General features: G+C 41.3%; 1 protein-coding gene across 1 annotated transcript; it reads left to right on the top strand.

The window, feature by feature from the left end:
• Nucleotides 1-832: 832 nt before the first annotated feature.
• On the top strand, nucleotides 833-14,213 carry LOC120729997 (transmembrane and coiled-coil domain protein 3-like). Its single transcript, XM_040026057.1, has 4 exons — nucleotides 833-1,092; nucleotides 10,399-11,372; nucleotides 11,576-11,711; nucleotides 11,977-14,213. The coding sequence occupies exons 1-4, from the start codon at nucleotides 1,012-1,014 to the stop codon at nucleotides 12,280-12,282; spliced, it is 1,497 nt and encodes a 498-aa protein (XP_039881991.1). The 5' UTR covers nucleotides 833-1,011; the 3' UTR covers nucleotides 12,283-14,213.
• Nucleotides 14,214-21,188: the final 6,975 nt, after the last annotated feature.

The raw sequence follows: 21,188 nt of genomic DNA, 5'->3' as shown, positions 1-21,188 counted from the left end.
GAAATCCCACAAAACTCTGTTCACTTTTGGTGGTAGGAACATTTTCATCACTCATCCAAGTGACTTCTTCACCCTCCTCTGTTGTCCTTTCTCCCTCCATATACTATATTGGACATCCTTTGTCCAATATAGTCACTCTCCCTCCTCTGCACACGTCTGAACAAGTCAGCCAAGTGTGCCTCTTTAACTTCGTCTCCAAACCACAGTCTCCAACTCATCCTTCTATCTTTCAGTCAGTGCTTCCACCTCCAAACCACACATCTCGTAAACCTTCCCTTTCACACTTTACTAAATTTAAAAACTCAGCCCTTCAGAAAATGTATGCATTATTCAGCTGACTGAATGACTTAGGCAATGCTCTGTAGGGTAAGTAGAACCCAATTCAGGATGTGCACTTTGATACTTCAAGAGCAACAAATGAGCTTTTAAACTGATATTTGCAACAGTAATTTTAAACCACAGTCCTTCAGCTTTTACTCTAGCAAATGCTCTCAAGAGTTCAATCGATGATCACTAGATTGCCTGCTTATAATGCATTTTTTCCCCTTTAATAACACATGTAGGCTAAGTGGTTTAAATATTCATAAGGTATTATCTACTTTTACTTTCCGAAACGAGATTCCTCCATTTATAATATATCTAAAACCGTATTTAATGCGCATATTTCTAACTACAGTACCTTAAATTGTTGTGGTAATAGAGAGAAAGAGAGAAAAAGAGTTTCAAGGCTGTGTTATCTTCAGCAGGCAGGTACGTGTGTTTAAAGAGTTAACCCCTCCTCTTTCAGCTGAGCCACCCTTCAGAGAGACGAGTGGGCGGGGTTTAGGTTCACGCGCAGTTTTGTTGAAGGGAGCAGCCAGTGCACGGGTGAGTGAGTGAGTAAGGGAGTGAGAGAGAGAGCAAAAAAGGGGGGCTAAACATGGATACGAGTTTAGGCGACAGTTGTAAACTAGTCCTGACACCGAAGTGACGACCCACCAGCTCCTAACTGGCCACTAACTGGAGGTTATTATGCCCAGCGCAAACGTGTCCGTGCGAAGTTTGTCCGAAGTCGAGAAATACCTCAGCAGCAGCACCAGCAGCAGCCGGATGGTGAGTGTGTGAATGACTGTTTTTGCAGCATTGTTGTGTGATGAACGGCAGGACCCGTACTGTACCAGCGATGCATTGTTGCCTCTCGAGCTCCACGTCATGTGAAACCGACAGCTGCGCCGCTTTTAAAGCTGCGTGTTTCCCCGAACAAAGAGCTTTCAGTGAGCCGCTCTCATACAGATACTGTAGAAAAGGGCATGTCTTCATGGGGATGTGAAGGGACTCCGAGGCTGTGAACTCCGGGCTACCGAAAGCGGTTGATCCTATGGTTTAATAATAATCTGAAAAGTTTTATTGATTCTTAGAGACACACGCCCACCACTCCTAAATATGGTTTCTAAACACAAGGGTGGTAAGTTTAGTGGAAGCACGCAAACATATTAAACCAAACAAACACGTGACTCCTTAATACATATTCCATGCATTTGTTCATTTTCGAGGCTATGGTTTGTGATCCTGCTGGGTTGCTCACAGGTGTGGAGTCTGCCCGATATGTGAGTCAGCCTAGGCCAATATTGGGTAAATGTTCAGTAAGGCCAGCTGGTATGAGGACCAGCTTTAAGTTGCGAACAAGTTTATGAAACGTATTGTTGGAAAGTAAATTATGAGCTGACCATTTTCCCCCATTGTTTCCAAGAATATTGGCTGGATTATCAGTTTTGCTATCAGCAGAACTAATAGTCTGAGCGGAAACTTAATAGCTTAGGTAGTGTGTTTGTTATAAGCTACTGTACTGCGCTGAGTCTTACAGGTGCTTCTGTGTTTGTGCTCAGTGACTCAGTTCATAACCTAGTTTTTAAAGGGTAAAAAAACATAAACTCTCATCCATCCCCACCTTACTGACATGCACAGCTGTGAAAAAGTAGTAAGTAGAACCCACGGAAAGGGTTAACTTAAAAACAAAAAACAAACATATTTGGACACGTAAACAGCTTATTGTCTTTTAAACAATCAAAGAGATATACTCAATCAAGTGATACATAAAATCAATATTTTCAAGTGATTTCTCCCAATTTAAGCAAATAAAAAGCAGGTCAGTCACACAGAAAAGGTAAATACGCTCCCCGCATTTATTCGACTTTCAAATCAATTAGAATCAGTGCCTGCTGTTCCCTTTGCAAGTCTGTCATGATGATTGCTCGTAAATTTGAAAGATCATCAATTCTTTCTTGGAAAGATGTTCACTTTAAAGAAAAAATCTAAAGTAACTACTGAATATTTAACATGTAATATGCGCACTCACTGCTAATTTTCCCAGGAAGCTGGTGTCAAAGACTGATAAGAAACTATGCAAAGTACCTACAAGAAGTCGGTTCCTCTACAGGGGACAATACAAGTTTCTCAGGCGAACGGCTTGCTTACTGACTTTTTCCACCAGGGAATATTTTTGCCGAATCGGTCTTTGTAAAAACAGCTATGATGTTGTTCAAATACAAACCTTAATCACGCAAACACTGTATCAAATATTTGCTTGTTCAGAGCCACCTATTCTGAATGGATTTATTTACTATTTCACAACCATATGAGGATCCCAGCTCATCTATATTAAAGCGATAACAGCAGATATTTAAAGGAAACTATACCATAATATATTCTTTTGATAGCACAGTTGAGTTTTCTTTGTGGTCAGCGACCACATAAGTTAGGATTTCAGATGTAGATGAAGTGTAAGGAGGATTATATCACAAAATCTCCTGATGACTCATATTACAATTTCATGAAAGTAAGGAAAAAAGAAAGTTTTTATTTATATGCTTATATCCTCAAAATCTTAAGAGTACACAGTATCAGAATGGCACTTAACTCAAGTCCCATGACAAGTCTTTTAGCTGAAAGAAACTTGACAAAAGTAGCTAACTAAAACTGGGTGGTTAGGGGGAAAACCACACGAGGAGTCAGAAGTCCCCTAATGGCTGGGGCAGATCTGTTATCTGTTAAAAGCCAGAAACTTTAACACATAAAACGCGTGATTCTCTCGCTGCTTCAGTAAAGTGGCATGAAGCAGCAAACTGTTTCTCATTTTCAGTATGAACCTTTACATCTGACACCCAGTCACTAAAAAGTGCTATTACGGGTTTTTTCCCAATTTTTTTTTAGGTTCCTGTTAATAGACTGAATTTAAACTGAATTAAGAGTATAAGTAATTGAAATTGATCACTTCTCCCCTGGAGTACAGCTTGAAAGAATCATGCGGAATAACTTTATAGCCGGATTCTTATATAAGCAGTCAGACCAGTTTTGTTATAATCGCTAACACAGTAAAGTGGATCAGCTCATCTGACTGTTAGCTGGTTTATTAATGCTGTGCTGTGTAGTTTTGCTTTTCCTCATTTTGTTGCCCGTAAATGGCATTCCAGTTTTGTTTCTCAAAAAGCCATTGTGCAGCAGATATAGTGGGTTGGAGGCCAAAAATGATGCAACTTGGCTTTTCGTGGCTGGCTTCCAGAGACTTCCTTTAACCCTTACTGAGTGGTGGCTCTGCTGAGATTGTGGCATTTCTCCGTGACCCAGCTCTCCATATGTGAACTGTGCCCTTTACCTGTAATGCTATTCTCGCATGTGTGTTATCGTGCAAAAGGTGCACATTGACCTTCACGTCGGCATAATATTTACATGTTGTGCATTATATGCCAGAGTCCTTAAATAAAAGTTTTTAAAGTAGGTCCTGTGTGTTTTTTTTAAGGCTAAAGAAGTGCTTCAGTCCTCAGTGGCTCTGTGATGTAGTGCTTTAATGAAAGATCTCCTGTTCGATGCCGGGAGGAGACACGAATCCTTTTAGTGTTGTTTCAGGAAGAGCACCAGTGTTATAAAAAAATTAATCTGCCAAACCAAACATGCAGAGCTACCTGCCGTGACACCTCGCGAATAATCAAAAGTATCTTTTGAAGTGTTCGAGTCCTCGCCAGCCTCGTTACATCAACGGTTTTGGTCACTTGAATATAGTTGCGTATTTATCTTAATTGAATCCCGCTCAATACTCTCTCAGTCACTGGAGGCAAGCAGGCACTAGTAAGTGTTAATGGACTATTGATTTAGTCCTGGAGCAGCTTGTCTTCTAAGATAATAGTGAATATGTCTTAAGCAATTAATTCCCCTGACCCCCTGGGGATCATTCATTCAGGGAATTTAAGACTTTAGACTCTGTTGCAAGTTTCCCCATTCCTTTTAGTCCAATAAGGTGCACAGTTTGGCCCCTCAGTAAAGAAAGCAATCAAAGTTTGACCACATACGCAGCTGTGGGATGCAGATGAGAGGAGAGGGCGGAGGGGGGAGACGCCGGGTCAGGTTTCTTTAAAATGAAAGATGTGCTCCTTGTCCCTCTCACGCTCCATATCGCTGGTTTTCTTCCTGTTTCCCTGTGTGAGCCCTGAGTGGGAGAGCGTCTGTATCCATGAGGATCAGCTGGAGGGAATACCAATAAGCATCGAGGGCTTCTTCCCCTCTGTGATTCTGTTCTCGGCTGAAGGGACGGTTTTGTTCCATCTCTTCAAGTGTGCCAGCTCCGTTGCCTTGTTTGTGCGTGTTTACTTGGGTGTGCCAAGAGCCAGTGACAGCACACCAAACACCAAATGTTTTGTCATTTGGATCCAGTTACTTCAAACTGGTGCAAACACCTGTGCTTGTATTTGAATGTGCTTGTGCACTTGCATGACCAGGCCCTGTGAACTGATGGTTTCTCTAGATTGCAAAAGGGATTGTGAGTACTAGCAAACATTGCTTCCTGGTATTGGGGACAATGTGTTCCTGTTTGCATAAGAAAATGTCTGTGGTTATATTAATGTTCACTCAAACTGAAAGGGGCAGTGGGTTCAGCAAGATGAAAAGAAATCAGCTGCACGTTCAATCAATCTAAACCAATATTTATTTTAGCCATACTACTCAGAATTTAGTAAACATCCCCTGCATATCCACCCAGTTCTAAATAATTTGTGAGCTCTCACCCTTGCTCTTCCTCAGAACTTAAATGCTGAATTGCTGCTCAGTCTGTTTCTCGTGGTGGTGCAGTGGGCAGATGAGTGCGAGGCCTGCCTTTGCATGAAAAATTGAATCACTAACTAGATCATTGATCCAAGAGAGAGTACACTTCAGTGCAAGATAAGCAGCATCTGCAGCGACTTTGCCCTCGAACTGTAGCTAAGTTTTGAGTGGGTTTTCTCAGGCCTAACAACACACAGCGTTTCCTTGTTGGGTTAAGATTGAGGCTAATGCAGATGGATCTTTATGTTATGCTGTCAAGCGAGGTCAGGGCTTATTAAATGGGTCATGGTGCTGGACAGACTCTGTGTGCTATGTAGGACAGCGTGGGAGGGGGAACAGGGGGCTCATGCAGGGTTGAGTTGTGAAGGAGGCACCCTGAGGGCACGGAGGACTCCTGCTGATCCTGCTGTTGGAGATGATGATGATGATTGGGATGATGTGTGCTGCTGAGCTCTGTTTGGGGGCAACCTCTGTTCCTGTCCTTTTTATATCTGTTTCAGTTCTCTCTCTCTCTGCCTTGTCTCCCGCTCTCTGTTTTCTTCTTCTTCTGCTCTACTGACACACTAAAATCTATTTGTGAGTCAAAACACCAGTGGGCGTATTGCCTGGCTTGCTAATTCAAAAGACAGCATCTCGAAGACTTTATTTAGGGTGAGAACACACCTCATTTGTAGTGATAAAACATATTTTAAAGGCACGATTAGAGGGGATCAAAAATGTAACCGGGATCTCACCGGTCTCTGGCTGCGCAAATGTTTTTGGAGAAAGTGAGTGAAAAGTAGGGCAGCTCCTCAGCAGATTTCGGGAGGACATTTTCATCAGCGTGAGCCTACTTCATTTAGCAGGACCACTCATCCGCAGAGACCTTCAGATTGCTCCTGCGGTTATTCAGAGTGGTTCGAAATTTTAAGTAGCAGCAGCAGTGGTGGTGCAGATGTGCTTATTAAATTGAAATGATACAATTTCATCAATCTCGTGTGAGGAAATTGCCAGCTGTCATACTTGCAGATGGTTTCCAGAATGTAAAAAATGTCTGGGTTATGTTATTTAGGTCGCTCTCACGATTATGGCCTCATCCAGTTAAAAGACACTTGTGTTTATATCACAAAGTTCCTTGTTTTATCATTTTTAAGCTTGAAATTCAGGTGCAGTACAAGTGTAGAAGTTTTATCAATACCCTTTACATAAATCTTACTGCAGGCCTCGGCAGTGATTCACCAGTGGTTGCCAGGTTTCCATCTGATCTATTTTGCACTTGTTCCATATTTATGTTATCTCAGCACATTGAAGCAACAGAGTAAGACCCCTGTGCTCAGTGTTTAGCCCCTAATGGTGCAGAGGACAATATTGAACATTTCCAAAGTAAATGCTAGTGGTGGGAGAGCGCCTGAGGAGCTAGCTTTGTTCAAGCACTGCAGAAATAGCATGCAGTCTAAGCTGTCTGGTGGAACAGGCAGTTCTTTGTGACTGTCATATGAACTCTGAAAAGATTTGGTAATTTGAGTGAGCAATACAGCAGCTTACTTTACACTTCCTCTTTAGCGAGGCAACATTAAGTTTCTCATTGTTTTGTATGGAAATCAGGTTTGACTAAAAGGTCGGTTTATATGTGAAACCTATTGTTTGGTGGAGAATTAGAGCCTTCACAGCCGATGGGGCAAGACCACAACTGGATGCAGGGTTCGTCTGGCTTTACGTCAGGCCAGTGATTCCATATGCAGTGGCTCAGTCCTGGACAGGGCAGAGGTAGAACATGACAAAGTAAGCTTTTTTCTCTGCAGAGAAAGACTTCTGTGTTCAATAAGGACAGATGCCAGAGAGAGTGTGAGAGTAGGATGAGGACAGAGGCTGAAAAAAACCCTGGCTTGCTTGTAGAAATAAGCGTGCTGTTCTCCAGTTACACACTACACATAATGAAGAATATACTGTGTAATTACAGACAAATATATATATGTGTGTGTGTGTATAAATGAGATTAGTTTAAATCCATGATGGCAGCTTAATGCTGATTTTGCCTTTGCAACAGGCTCATAATGATGTTTAACAAGTGTAATTTTTACTGTTTTCACAATCTTAGCTGAGCCTGTTAGCATTCCAACATTTGCTGATTTGCACTAAATCAGTGATTCTCTAATAGATGGATGCTGTGGAGTTAGTTTGTCCTCTTCATTCCTAGAGGAAGTAATGGATCTGTCGGCTCAGCCATCACAGTTTGCCACCATGTTTTTTTTTTTTTTTTTGAGCTGATCATGTTATCCCAGTGGTGTCCTTCTTAGAGGGCTCAGTTCAAGGGGAGCATCCAGGATGGGTGAAATGGTCTGATACTAACATGGCTAGCTTGAATCTTATATTATAATAAATAAAACAACAGTTTAACTTTATCTTTTAAGTTTTAAGTTTTTGTTTGTGTATTATTAAAACATGATTAGTTCGCTGATTGTTGATTAAAGTATACTTGTTTCTGGGTTGGAAGTAACTTTTTGGACTTTGAAAGCAGAGACCGAACAGAACACGTTTGAGGAACATGTCACTAACCATGCCATTAGTGGCATTGTTGACTTTTTGATCCGATGATGGCATTACAAAGTCACGATACATATTATACATATTCCTGGGATCACAGATATGTATATATAAATTATGTCACAGTTCATCCAGTGGCTGCTGAGGATTGCAGTCTGCACCAACGTAACCACCAGCTTCTTCTAGTAATAATCAGTTCTTCCCTAACTTATCAGGCTATCAAACAAGTTTGACTAGTTGAGCGTGAAGTCATAGTGCCAGCAGCAGGTAAATGGAATTTACCTCCTTTACCTGACCTCATACTTGTTTACAGGAAGTAAACTGAATTTACTTGTGTAATAGGATACCTTGAATGAATAGCAATGAATAAAACAGCAGCGTAACCTCACTTTGTATGTTTGATTGCATATTATAAATGCTTGATTAATTAACTGATAGTTGATTAAAAGTCTTTTTTCCTGGTGTGGAAATAATTTTTATTTTTGGACTTCTAAAGTTGCTGCCAGAAGTTCCCTTTAAGAACAAGGGACTGAACATGCTATTAGTTGCGTTGATAGTTAGGTTAAATATTGGGGAAAATTGCCTTGTTGCCTGATGATGGCATTACAACACCAGTAGATATATATTCCTGGAGTCATAGTTATGTGTGCTAAATCATGCAGCATGTCATTCAGTGGCTGCAGACTGATTACAGTCTGCATCAACGTGACCACAAGCATGGCTACAAATATACGTGAAGCTGTTTGTGCTTGTTCACTGTGGTACAAACACAGTGTGTTGCAGTAATAATCATGTCATTAGATTCTTGCCTTCACATTATTAAGCAAGTGTGGCTAGTTTGGTGTGACATCATAGAGCCAACAGCAGGTAAATCCTATTCACCTGTGTAATTGGATACCTTGAATTAAGCTGAATTCAGAGAGATGGTCCTGCTGACTGTGTTTTTGTTTTAGTCTGAGCAGTGTTTTTCAGTGTGTGCACCAGGCATGTACTCATACATCATCCTGTAAACCTTCTCTCAAGGTTCACGTGGGAGTCATGTGTTGAGAAGTTTCATTATGTGGTTAACTGTGGGTGCATTTGCTGATGTCAAGATACTTAGCTTGCAATAAGTGATCATTACGTGGCGATGCTGAAATGCTTAGCAAGATTGAGCCTGCTTGAGTTAGCTGTTTATTTACTAACTAGCGGTGTTACATTTGTTAAGGATTAGTGCAGTTTTGTGCCGCCTATAGTGCTTATTGTACAACACTTAGTGTAAGGCTTTAATAGCTTACACCCTCTTTCACTACAGGGGTGTTGCACTGTGATCAGCTTGCAAGACGAAATGGTTTGTTGAGCCACCGATGGGCTGCAGTTTTTTTTTACACTTTAAGCGACACTTCTGCTCTTTAAAGTGCAGCTCAGAAGCATGATTACATTTTTGCTTCGTGCTTTCCTACAGTTTCCTCATAACGGGATGTCTTCTAGTTCCCTACTAAATGCAATCTTGCTTACTCAGCCTGTATATATTATGCTTACTTCCTCAAACCTGCAACAGAGTACAAAAAGTGAGCATAACGTTCAGCTTTAATCACAAAAAACGGTTATTAACTGTAAAACTAGGGTACATTGTCTGGAATAGGGATTTTCTGCTGCCTTGCGCCTTTGTGTGACATTATCACTGACCTACATTAGATGTACATGCTCCACTTCTTTCACACATACTAAGAGTAGTTGTATGAATTTTGTCAACTGTTTTTTTTCTCTATATTATAAACAAACAGGATTAAATTCTGGCTCTTAAAATGTAACAGATTTTCCAAATAAGAGCATTATAGACACACCCAGATGGCCTCACAGTGTGAAATGCTGAATAGTGCTTGAGCCAGAGCTTACTATGTGGAAATATTGTATTTTCTTGTATGTATCTAAGAAAATAATGATGTTTACCCCAATTATTTAAGCTAGTAATTTGAAGCAAATGAGCACCTGAAAACATTATCGGATTCATAGTATGAGCAGTTGGTCACATGTGCTTTTACTTTACAGCTGCAGCTGTAGATTGTAATGCTTAGTTAAAAATGCTGACCTACTTTTAGGTTGTTTAGCATAGCTGTGTCTCTGTGATAATGATAAAGACCCTCTGTATTAAAGACTCGTACCCAGGAAGTGTACATGTAATTTTATTGTCGAATAAAATAATATGATCAAATTTAAAATTGGGGCCAAAACTAGAAAACAGGCCCTGATCTTAAAAAAGGGTAAAATAAAAACCTTACTTTTTGAATTCAGACTTTTTTAGTTGGAAGTCTTGATAAAATATTTACTTTCCCAGAATGCTGTGGGTTTTTTTTTTATTAAGTAGAATTCTGTAGTAAAAGGTCCTTCCTGTAAATGCACCAGTTTAATACATTATTTACACTGAAAAATATATCTCTTGTAAATTACAGTAAAATGCTGTCATCTACATTTAAAAGCATGAAACAGTTATAGGATACCTACCGCAATTGAAAACAGTGGATTTGTGCGATGAGTGTCCGTAGATTATGTGCCTTGTGTGTGTGGTACGATGTGCGTTTTACTTTTCTTTTTTGAATTTTGGATGGTTGCTTTTAGTGACAAGCATGTATGTGTGTATATATTTTGGAGGTGGTGCAAAATGAGTACAAGTCCAGTGTCTCTTAACTGAGAAAGGAAAAATCCTTTATTCTACTGTGAGATGACCAGTAGCTTGTTTTTAATAGCAGCGCTGTGGTATTGACTGATACTTGACTACCAAATTTCATATATTTTTGCTTAATTTTTGATTTTCTTCTTTTGTAGGACCGGAGTAGAGAGAGCAGTTTTATAGGCCTCCCGCTGTCAATGCGCCGGGGTTCTTCAGAGAATAATTTGGATCTGGAGCTCAGTGATGGAAGTCCCTATGCTGCTCTCGGCTTTGAGGTCCAGCGTAGTCGCTCGTGCTTGGACAGCCTCCAGCAAAAGATACTGAAAGTCACAGAACAGATAAAGATCGAGCAAACAACACGAGATGAGAATTTAGCTGAGTATCTGAAGCTCATGGATAGTGCGGACAAGCAGCAGGTGGGGCGCATCAAGCAGGTGTTTGAGAAAAAGAACCAGAAGTCAGCTCAGAACATTGCCCAGATGCAAAAGAAGCTGGAACAGTACCATCGAAAGATGAAAGACAGTGAAAACTATCAAAGCCCTCCCGCTCGCTCTTCCTCTGTTAAACACAGCACCATACCCCGGGAGTCACCCAGACAGCTGAGGGACATGACAAGCAGTGGCCGACACCCGACCATGGACAAGATTAAAACCATTGGACCAGGTGTTTCGCTGTCTCCTCCTTTCTTCTTCAGCAAGCCCAGAGAGTTCGCCAACCTCATCAGGAACAAGTTTGGCAGCGCTGATAACATTGCCCACCTCAAAACCACTCTGGACTCTTCTTCTCCACTGTCCACTGACACTGAAGTGAAGGGACTGAGTAACAGCACCTCTATAGTGGGCAAACCCAAGTATCCCAGTGATGACGAGTGCTCCTCAGGCAGCGCTTCTGTTTCAGACAATAATGGAAACCCAGCAGGGGCAGGAGCGTCTGCAGGGCCATGTCCGAGCCAAGCTAAGGGGGACCAAACAGGGGAAGACAACCAGGGCAGACTTGCCCTGACCCTGGAGGAGGTGAGGGAGATTAAAGATGCCCAGAATCAGCTGGAGGAGGATATAGAGGAGTTAAAGGCACAGTTCGAGAGAGAGTATGGCATTATCAGCCAATCACTGCAGGATGAGAGATACAGGTACGATTACAGAACTTGGCATTTCATTATTGTTAAATAACAATAATAAGAACAGACATACCAATATAAAATGTTCATCTAAAATAAACAAGCATAACTCTAAGAGAATTTGAGATAACAATAAGCTTAATACCACGTGTCATTAACTACTTTAAAATCCGCAGTGATATGAATATTAACCATCCCCTTGTGTTGACTGGCAGGTATGAGCGTTTGGAAGACCAGCTGAACGACCTGACAGAACTTCACCAGAATGAGATGGCAAATCTGAAGCAGGAGCTGGCCAGCATTGAGGAGAGGGTGGCCTACCAGGCTCACGAAAGGGCCAGGGACATACAGGTAAATAGTGGTGAATCTACTTATGTTGCGATGCTTCACACATAAGCAGCACGTAAGATGGATCGCAAAAATACACCATGCCTGTAAGTGTGTAATATCTCAGCACATGGCCATTGTCATCTGTCCAAGCGGCCTCTCTCTGCTGATGCAGAAGAATTCTTTTAGAGGAATTTGGGTAATTGAGTGTTTAAAGGTCAGCGAAATGCCCTTTAGCAAGTTGAGAGACGGTCTGACCCATAAAAAACCCTCTCCCCATCTTTCTCAGGAAGCCCTGGAGTCGTGTCAGACTCGCGTGTCCAAGCTGGAGCTCCAGCAGCAGCAGCAGCAGCAGACGGTCCAACTCGAGAGCCACGACGCCCGAGTCCTGCTGGGGAAGAGCATCAACGTCATGGTGGCCATCATCACCGTCATCCTGGTGTGCGTCTCCACTGCTGCCAAGTTTGCCGCTCCACTGATGAGGAGCCGGTATCATGTGGTAGCTACCTGCCTGGGGATTTGTTTTTTGACTGTATTTTGGAAGAACTGGGACCGTTTACAGTATGCCTTAGACGGGTTATTGATGCCTGCTTAGTAGGAAAGAAAACACACTGAAAATATCATTAACACAGATGCTGTAAGTTGTCAGGAGAGGACGGTCTGAGAGGATTGGTTGTACAATCGTCAGAAGACGTAGTCGCCATGCAATTACACAGATCTCTCTTTTTTTAGTCAGACTGAAATAAAACTCTTTTGATTTTTTTCTCCTCTAGAACTTGAATGTGTGTTACTAACTATTTCATATAACATTCAAATTATATTTACATAACAGCAAACTCTGCTAGTCAATAGTCAAGAGGGGGGAGGAAAAGTGATGTTTTATTATTGAGTTACTGTTTTAGGTAAATAATCCATAAATAAGATAAAGATGTGCAATTATTCTTTCTCGTTTGTCTTCAGCTTGACTTTAACATAAATCAAACTACACTCAAAAACTCAAACAAGACCTCGGTTGTCGTGTCTTGTTGTCCACGCCTATGAATTTCTATTTCCACTGAAGAGGAACGCTTCCATATTTAGGAATATTTGCATTTATTTGATATTCTGATTGCTAAATATGTGCTAGCAGACATTTCGTTTACACAAAACATAAACTGTTATATGGTTTTTAAGAGGTTTTGCTGCTGGTAGGTAGACTTTGCAAAGCTGTTCCTCAGTGTCCTCAGGCTTAGTTTTAAGGTACATTAACAGGTTGCATGAGAATGAATGACCATATTTTTCTAATTGTGAAAGTAATTGTTTCACTGGAGAATCTGCAGACAAAAATTAGCGACACTGGACATCCTATTTTTATGCATTCTCTTTCTTCTTACTTTTTTTTAAAAACGTTGTCTGGCCTTGTTCTAAAGTGCAATATATTTGATTTCCAAGAGCACAGTTTGTTTTTAACAATTATTCTTTTAGGAGTGGGCGTTTTTACATCAGTGACAGGGAGCTGGAAGGAAGGAAAACAACACTAATGTTAGCACGAGAGATCCATAACCACGGAAGTCACTGCTGAGCTCTGACAAGACCAGCTGTCTCTTCTCTCAAGGGCCAAAAAAAAATCAATCCATCTGCATTAGCGCGTGCTAGTAGTGTAATATCAGCACACACCAGCTCTCTAGCATAGATACACAGCACAGTCGCTCACTTGGTTCACTGTATATACAGTAAATAATGTCTTAGGCTTTTTGTTTTCCCTACTTCCACTTTCATGTTGGACTTTTACTAATAATGTGACAGAGAGATGATGGGGTATACTGTGATACAATGCCTTTTTCTGAGGAAAAATGCAATTCCCTTCTTAAAAGAGCAAAAAAAAAAAGAAAAAAAAAAGCCTTCACTACTCGCAGCAGAGAGGATGCAGGCGAAAAGCTCTCAGTGAAAAACTACAAGCCTATATATTTTTTTCTCTTGGACTTACAGTTGTGTTATTTCATTTTGTCTTGTAAACGTTGCCTACAAGAATTCCACATGAAGCCGTGGACCACTTTTAATGTCTGTCTGCCACAATAATCAGCTTTGCGTTTATATTTGTCGTCATCTTTCTGTTTTATTGACTGTATGATTTTTTGTTTTGTTTTGTTTATTTGTTTGTTCCCGTTTTGACATGTTTAAAGGAAGTTTTACAAGCAGAACTAAAATCTGGTTTACATGCTGTTTTCATCTCTGGTGCACTATCTGATCAATCAGTTGTATTTTTATGCATCATGTGCCTTCGTCTAACCATTTCTGTTAAATTAAACCTTTTTAAATCAACTTGTTGATGGAATTGGTGTTGAGTGACTGTGATATTTTTGTTGTATTTGGTGTCATTCTGTAAATGTGGACTGCTGTTATAAAACAACAAAGTTCGGTAAAACGCCATCTGAGTAAGATATTTATATCAGCGGAAAAGTATCAGTGTAGTCCTTGTTAATAATACTGATTTTTATTTCTCATTATCTTATTTTCTTATGGGATAAATAAACCTAATTCAAGCAGTCCAAGTATTTGCATGGCTCTTCTACTAAACACTATCTCCTTCATCACCACTAGGGGGTGGTAGTGCTGCACTTTTGACATGAACGTAGGCAAGAACGGGGCAGAGCATTACACAGTCTGCATGGCAGTACTATACACGTTTATTCTTTTTTCTTTAATCTAAATGATAGATTCAGTCAAAAAGAAAAAGAAAGAAAAAAGCCATCACTTCAAACAAATATATAAACTACAAAGATTCATTGAAACAGTAATATTCAAACCAGTGTGGAGAAGTAGTGCCCTGTTCTGAAATTTACAGTTTACCCTGTACAATCACACTTTATTAGGTACACTGGGCTAGCGCCAGGTTGTCCCTTCTTTTGGGTTAATTCTTTGGAAACATTCCTCAGAGATTGTGGTTCATATTGTAATCACAGCATCACACAACTGATGCAGTTATTCCTGCATCCAAATCTCCTGTTCCACCACATCCCAATGATGGTCTATTGGATTGGGATCTGCTGACTGTGGAGGCCATTTGAGTACAGTGAGATGCTTCTCCATAAATGAGCGGTGTGACTCCCATCCGTGTGGATTTTAGCACCCATGGGGCTGATGATCATAGATGCCTTCAGTTTAATGAATGAGCACATTACAGCGATATCAATCAGGCCCGATAGAAAATCACATCACTGTAAAGCTACAATGCCTCTGAAATATTCTTTCCAACCAGATTTTGTTTATTCACTTAACTTTGAATGAACATGAAGCTCTGTGGAAGTCATCCAGATGATTTTGTCTCCTGCCACATCATCACAGTGAGTGATCATCAAAGTATTTTTTTTTTTTTTGATAAAGTCTAATGTGACTCTTATGTTTTTGTGAAAGTGTAAGTGCTCTTTGCTTGGCTGGATGGTCTGAGAGAGATTTTCTTTGCTACAGAAAGAAATCTGTGATTATCCACCATTGTTCAGCAGACGGGGCTTTTAATCCTGTCAAACCAACCAATGCATTTTCTGTTTTTTTTTCCCAGAACCAAAAACTGTTAATTAGGCTACTTCTAATGTTCCTGCTCTCCTTGGGACCTTTTTGTTTTTTTTAATTCAACCTGTTTAATAAAAATACAAATGATTTCTTCAGTAGTCAATGACACATTCTTTTTTTCAGCACCTCAAATTAAAGATGAAAGTGCACTTGACTGATTCGTTTAAATGCTACTGTGCTGGAACAGAGAGACAAAATCGCAATTTTCTCACTGTCCAAACATTTCTGGACCTAATGGTAAAGTGTAAATTAAAACCTTGTGATAACACTTACTTACCATGACAACTCACCGAGCAGCTGAAAATTAGGCTAAGCAAATAAAATGTAGCTCGCAATGTCCTCTTCCTGAGATGTCATGGACAAGGAAGGAGGAAAAAGGCATTTGAAAGGACCCCCCCCGTGCCCCCACATATCACTGAAAAAAGTCTCCAGGAAGTGTTGAGTGGTGCTCTGTTAAACATTGCAACTTTATAGGACAAACACATTCTATATATGGATGAATCATCAACAATCCCTGCGACCTCGTCAACAATCTGACGTCTGCAAAGCAACAGCTGATTAAGCCAGACTCATTTAGAAAAAGAAGTGGAGTGGACTGATGAAGTTAACATTAAGCTCGCTGGGCACAATCACGAAAGGTGTGTTTGAGTGAAACGGGAAAAGCGCCTGATGAAAAGAACAGCTTGACAACTGTTAATCATAGGTGTGAAAATATTCTGCTTTTGGGGGTTTGTGTGGCAGTCAGAGGTACAGGAAACACTGCACAGTTAAGAGGGAAGAACAGATTTAGTGCTTACTTTACGGGCTTTGCTTTTCCAATATGCCAAGACTACTGTTTGTTTGTTTTTTAAGTTTAAGTTTGTGAAACAGTAGCAATGTATTAGTATTTAAAGGATGTTCAGTGTTTGACACAATACACCTGAAATGAACCCCAGTGCGTGGTTAAACTCAGATGCAGTGCAATACGGTTCACCTGGCTCAGCATGTGCATGGTAATGTCTGTGTGATTAGCGCCTGCCTGCCAAGCAGAGATACAGACACATGGTGAGACACAGGAACAGGAATGCTGATGATGGACACGTTGCTTAACCGGGGTCCCTCTGGCTCTGGTTCTCACTGAAGTTCAACACTGAAATGGTGACTTGCTTATGCATAAGTCTCTCTCTGTCTCTGAGTGTGTGTGTGAGAGAGAGTGGGAGGACTGACTATGTTTCATGCATTTGAGGAGCAACTAAGGCCTCCGGAGGGGGGGAAATTCAGATTGGAGTGACGCAGAGATCCTAACACACAAGCACACACACACGTACACCCAACCACCCACACGCGGAAGCTTAAAAACTGGGATTATGAGCTATATTTTTAGATATGAATGGAGAGCAATATTTTCCTCCCCAATCTTCCTTCTCCTCTTTATTACGTGGTCTAAAAAGTGGGCGCTTCCCTTTGATGTGAGCCTCTGTCTTGTGTGTGTGTGTTTTTTTTTCCATTGTTCTGTCCCTTGTGGCTCCCGGAGCCCGCTGGCCTATTCACTGGGCTCCATAATGAGGTGCTAATTATCACAGGACCTCATCAAGTCTCTTTGGGCCCGCAGCTAAGACTCCTCCTCACATAGGTTGGCATGGTGACTGCAGGGGACAGGACCTGGAGGAGGCCGCCAAAAAGGACTGCCGCAGCTTCACTCCTGCTTTCTCCTCTAGTGAGGAGGAGGAGTGAGAGGGACACTTTTTTTCACTTGCGGGAAAACAGAGTGGGAAGTGTGTAGATAGAATTAGCTATAAGTACCGCTGTCTTTTTGTTTACGTGCGTTTTATAAAAATGTGGGTTGAGTGCGTAGAGTCCGTTCACTTCCAAATAATCCCATAAATAAAAATATAGGCTGGAGTTTATAGAGGGCACTGCCGACGTATGCCTCAATTAATTTGAGTGAAGAGAGCTGAAGGCTTAAGTGATTGTGTAAATCTGGTTCAAATCAAAAGAAAAACATTATTTTAAGGGTCCTTAGTATAGCCTGTTTTACACATAAAAAGAGCACCCATCAAATGTATGTCTGTGGTGATTGGTCTGTCAGGGATTTAGGATGGAACATACTTTCTTGATTGCACTCATTTCCAAACTACACCTAAAGTTGGGAGCATATGTAAACCACTATCAGGTGGCTAGAGCTAGAAATCCCATGCTCCAGCTCATTTCATTGAAAATAAATGCTGAAAACAAAAATCCCCAAATGCAACACTTTTTGGGCTACAGGCCCATCGGACCTCCATTTGAAGCCAAGGGTGGAGGCGCTACTCTTCAGAAATCCTCTGGTGTCGTTCGTGCATTGACTGAAATTATGGGAAAGTTCTGACCTCTCTGCTAACTTCTTCGGTGATTTACGTAGACTGCTCTGGCAGCACTGGGCCCTTCCTATTTCCTGTTTATGGTGTCATGGAAACAGGCCATGTTCCCTTCCTCTGCTTTTGCACTATAACATGAAAATGTAGCCTGCATCTGGAAACGAGCCACAGTCTCATAATAGAGCCAGCGTGAGATCTGCAGCCCCCGTGACGCTGCAGTGTCTAAAACCAGAATTAGAACCTCCAGCGATTAATTCATAGAAATAGAAAGTTCCAGATTTATGGAGGCATTTATCATCAAGGTCTTCATATAAATCTCCTCTTAAAATGCCCTAATTCAAAGGCACCTCCAATTTCCTTTAGTTGCTAAGCAACCATAGAGCGCCACAGTGATGCTTGGAGTTAAAGGCTGGCAGCCCAGTGGTGTAAAGTCGATTGTGGGGGTGAATCACTGTCTTTTATGGCTCTGAGGTTCCATTACACGGCCTGCAGACAATGACAATGATACACTGTCACTGCAGAGTAATTATACGTCCTGTTGATCCCTCTGGTGTATCTGCAAGCAATTTATGCCAGCTCAATGGCTGTAGTGAGGTTTCTGCTGGTTGACCAGTGCCGCAGGACCAGCAGTTGGTCATTATGATCATTTTTGAGAAATTTAACAAGCTGTTGGGCAGTTGCTAGATCTGTGAAAACAACAAGAAAGTGGTTTTTTGATAGTGTGTTTAATTTGCCATCAATGCTTGCAGCTTGTGGGGACAGGTTAATTGGATAATCCAAATTGCCACTAGGTGCGAATGTGCGAGTGAACGTGAGTGTGAATGGTTGTCTGTCCCTGTGCGTTGGCCCTGCGACAGACTGGCGACCTGTCCAGGGTGTACCCCGCCTCTCGCCCTATGACCGCTGGGATAGGCTCCAGCACCCCCCGCGACCCTGAAAAGGATAAGCGGAAGTGAATGGATGGATGGATGCTTGCAAAGTTCCTTTTAAGGTCGGCATGACACTTGTGATAGCTCTTCTCGGCGCAGCTGCGTCTGTGTTAGGTTTATTTTGGTTTGTGATTTAACTGCTTTGGACCCATTTTGACTCCCACCCTGTAACTCCAAACAATGTCTTTACTTTAAATAAATGAGTGAATTTTAACTGAAATTTCTTATTTGCACTTCTTGCCCAAATGCTGAAGAGTATTTGTGCATACGTAATTCATTTTATAATGTGTGCTTGATTTGTTTTTAATACTTCTGCAAGTCTAGACTCATCAGACTGTTATTGTTGACATTGTGATGATTATTTCACCAGATGTGTGATGTGGTGCCAAGCGTTTGTGTGGGCAAGAACAGTGTAAAGGCTTCGCTGGCAACGGACCACCATGTCTGAGATTTCTGGAGTGATGCACTGGATGGAGTGAAAGGCTCTTATGCATACTAATAAAATCAGCAATCCTATGACTGTGTAGCGTATGAGGCTTATGCGTGTAACACGGAATTGCATCCACATCTTATAACACTTAATGTAAATATTGTGCACGAGTACTCTTGACTTGACTAATAAATATAATAGCCATTTATAGTGACATTTTCTGAATTTATTGCCAAAATATTCACTAAAGTTATAAAAAATACAACTCTATAGACTTTTTAAAATACAGTTTTAGCTTCAAATTGTGGCTCTCTACTATCTTTGGTACCCTGTCAAGTAAGTATAACTTACTTCTCTTAAGTTGAGGTTACTTTTTCTTTGAGTCATCAATTTTGCATTTTCCTTTTTTTAAAGTACAGCCAGCTCATTAAATTTTACAGTGTAGTCCTCTAGTGCTCGGTGCATTGCGGTACACAGTGTTTCAGCTTACAGCGCTGGTGAAAAACATCTACATGCCCCAGATCTACCCAGAGTTTAATGTTATTTACCAGGCCACCTCTAAAGCTGGTTTTAAAGGTACAGAAGTATCCAATGGAAGCATTAGCAGATTTTCAATAACGTGTGGTTTGTCTTTATTTTCTAGCTTCACCACTAATCACCTCTCTGTATTTTGCAGCACCCAGCTGACAAATAAAATTAGTGACTGTTAAACAGGGCAGTACTTAGTGCGTAATCTATTAAGAAATGTCCACCAGTTAAGGACCTCTTTTATGCTACAGCCTCACGGTTGTGTGGAGGGGGGTACAAAGGTTACAGACACACGTCATTACAAATCACAAATGTTAATCGCTGAAAACAGTAGGATTTTTTTCTCTGGGGACCACAGCTGTGTACGTATGTTTATGGAAATTTTGCAGCAAATCAAATGAGTTGGTAGTTAGACATACTCTCAGTCATTGCATGAATTCTTCATGTTGTTATGCACGTTTTTATGCAAATCCTTTGTCAACGCTCGTATTCAGTCGCTACGCTAATGCAAGATGCTTAATGTGATGCCACATATGAGGAATAGTAAGAAATAAGGGGCTTCTGGACGTGTGTGTGTGCATGTTTGTGCGTATCTGTTCTTTTACTTCATGCCAAATATAGGCTCGCATTCCTGACGTCTGCACTGTGGCTGTGGGCACAGTAACTTGTTGAATCTGGACAAGACAAAGACCACAGTCTGAGCAGATTGGACAGATTCCCTTCATGTGACCTCACACTCTGTGGGACTGCTCTCTGCAGCAGAACAAACAACTCATCTCTAACAGTTTCACTGCAGGACGACCAGATCTTGATCAACAGGCACTTGTAGAGACATTTGCTGCAATAAAATGCTCGCGATTTCCCACAAACCAACATTTCTGAGTGATTTTTAAGCCTCTAACAGTGCAGCAGTCAGCGCTATCCTCACTGCAGCTTCATGGCTGAGTCTGTGGGGCCTGTGGAGAGGCAGGTACATGACATCGATCTGGTTCAACTTTCTACTAAAAATATTTTGACCAAGGTTTGACAGTATCTGCATTTCCTCTTTGGCACTTCTACTTTGCAGCCCGGCTGCTTCTGCCACACTAGAGTGACATTCGTGGATTGAAGCCAGACATTGTCAGCTCATTATCAACACCCTGTCATGTGTTGTCAGCCTGCGCTTTCCACAGCTCTCCCTTCCTGTGTATGTGTGTGTGTCTGTGTGGGGGGTGTTATTGTGTGTGGTGAGGAGACTGTGGGATGACTTAAGAGCTGAAAGATGTCTCCCTGCTCAGGCTCCTTGTCTGAGGATTAAGGCTGCCCGAGAAAAGCTGCAAAAGGAAGTAAAGGAAGTGCTTACAAGGAGACATCGGTCTTTTCCAGTTTTTGTTTTTTTCTTCCTATCCCTTGTTTTGTGTTGTCGACCTCTCAGAAATCACTTGCTGTTCATTACAGATACAAACAACAGGAACATGCTGCTACTCAGACACGGGTTTTCTGCTTCCTTCTATTTCCGTTCCGCTACAGTTTTTTGTGCCTTTTTTAAACACATTTCCTCTTTCAGATGCTGCCAGATTGCACATGAGAGTGCATGTGTCAAACATTGTGTGTGCATCTTCTGTCTGCAAAGCACTTCCTGGTTCCTGACAGTGCAGTGTTAGAAATATCCCCCTCCTGGGCCAGCGAACGGTTAAGCCTGCCCCCCCATTCCTTTCCTCTTCTTTTTCTCTCTCTCTCTGTCTGCTGA

This window comes from Simochromis diagramma, unplaced genomic scaffold, assembly GCF_900408965.1.
Source record: "Simochromis diagramma unplaced genomic scaffold, fSimDia1.1 OVJJ01000293.1, whole genome shotgun sequence".
Classification (NCBI taxonomy): domain Eukaryota; kingdom Metazoa; phylum Chordata; class Actinopteri; order Cichliformes; family Cichlidae; genus Simochromis; species Simochromis diagramma.
The sequence above is the reverse complement of the archived record's forward strand: the minus strand, read 5'-3'. Positions and strand labels throughout refer to the sequence as shown.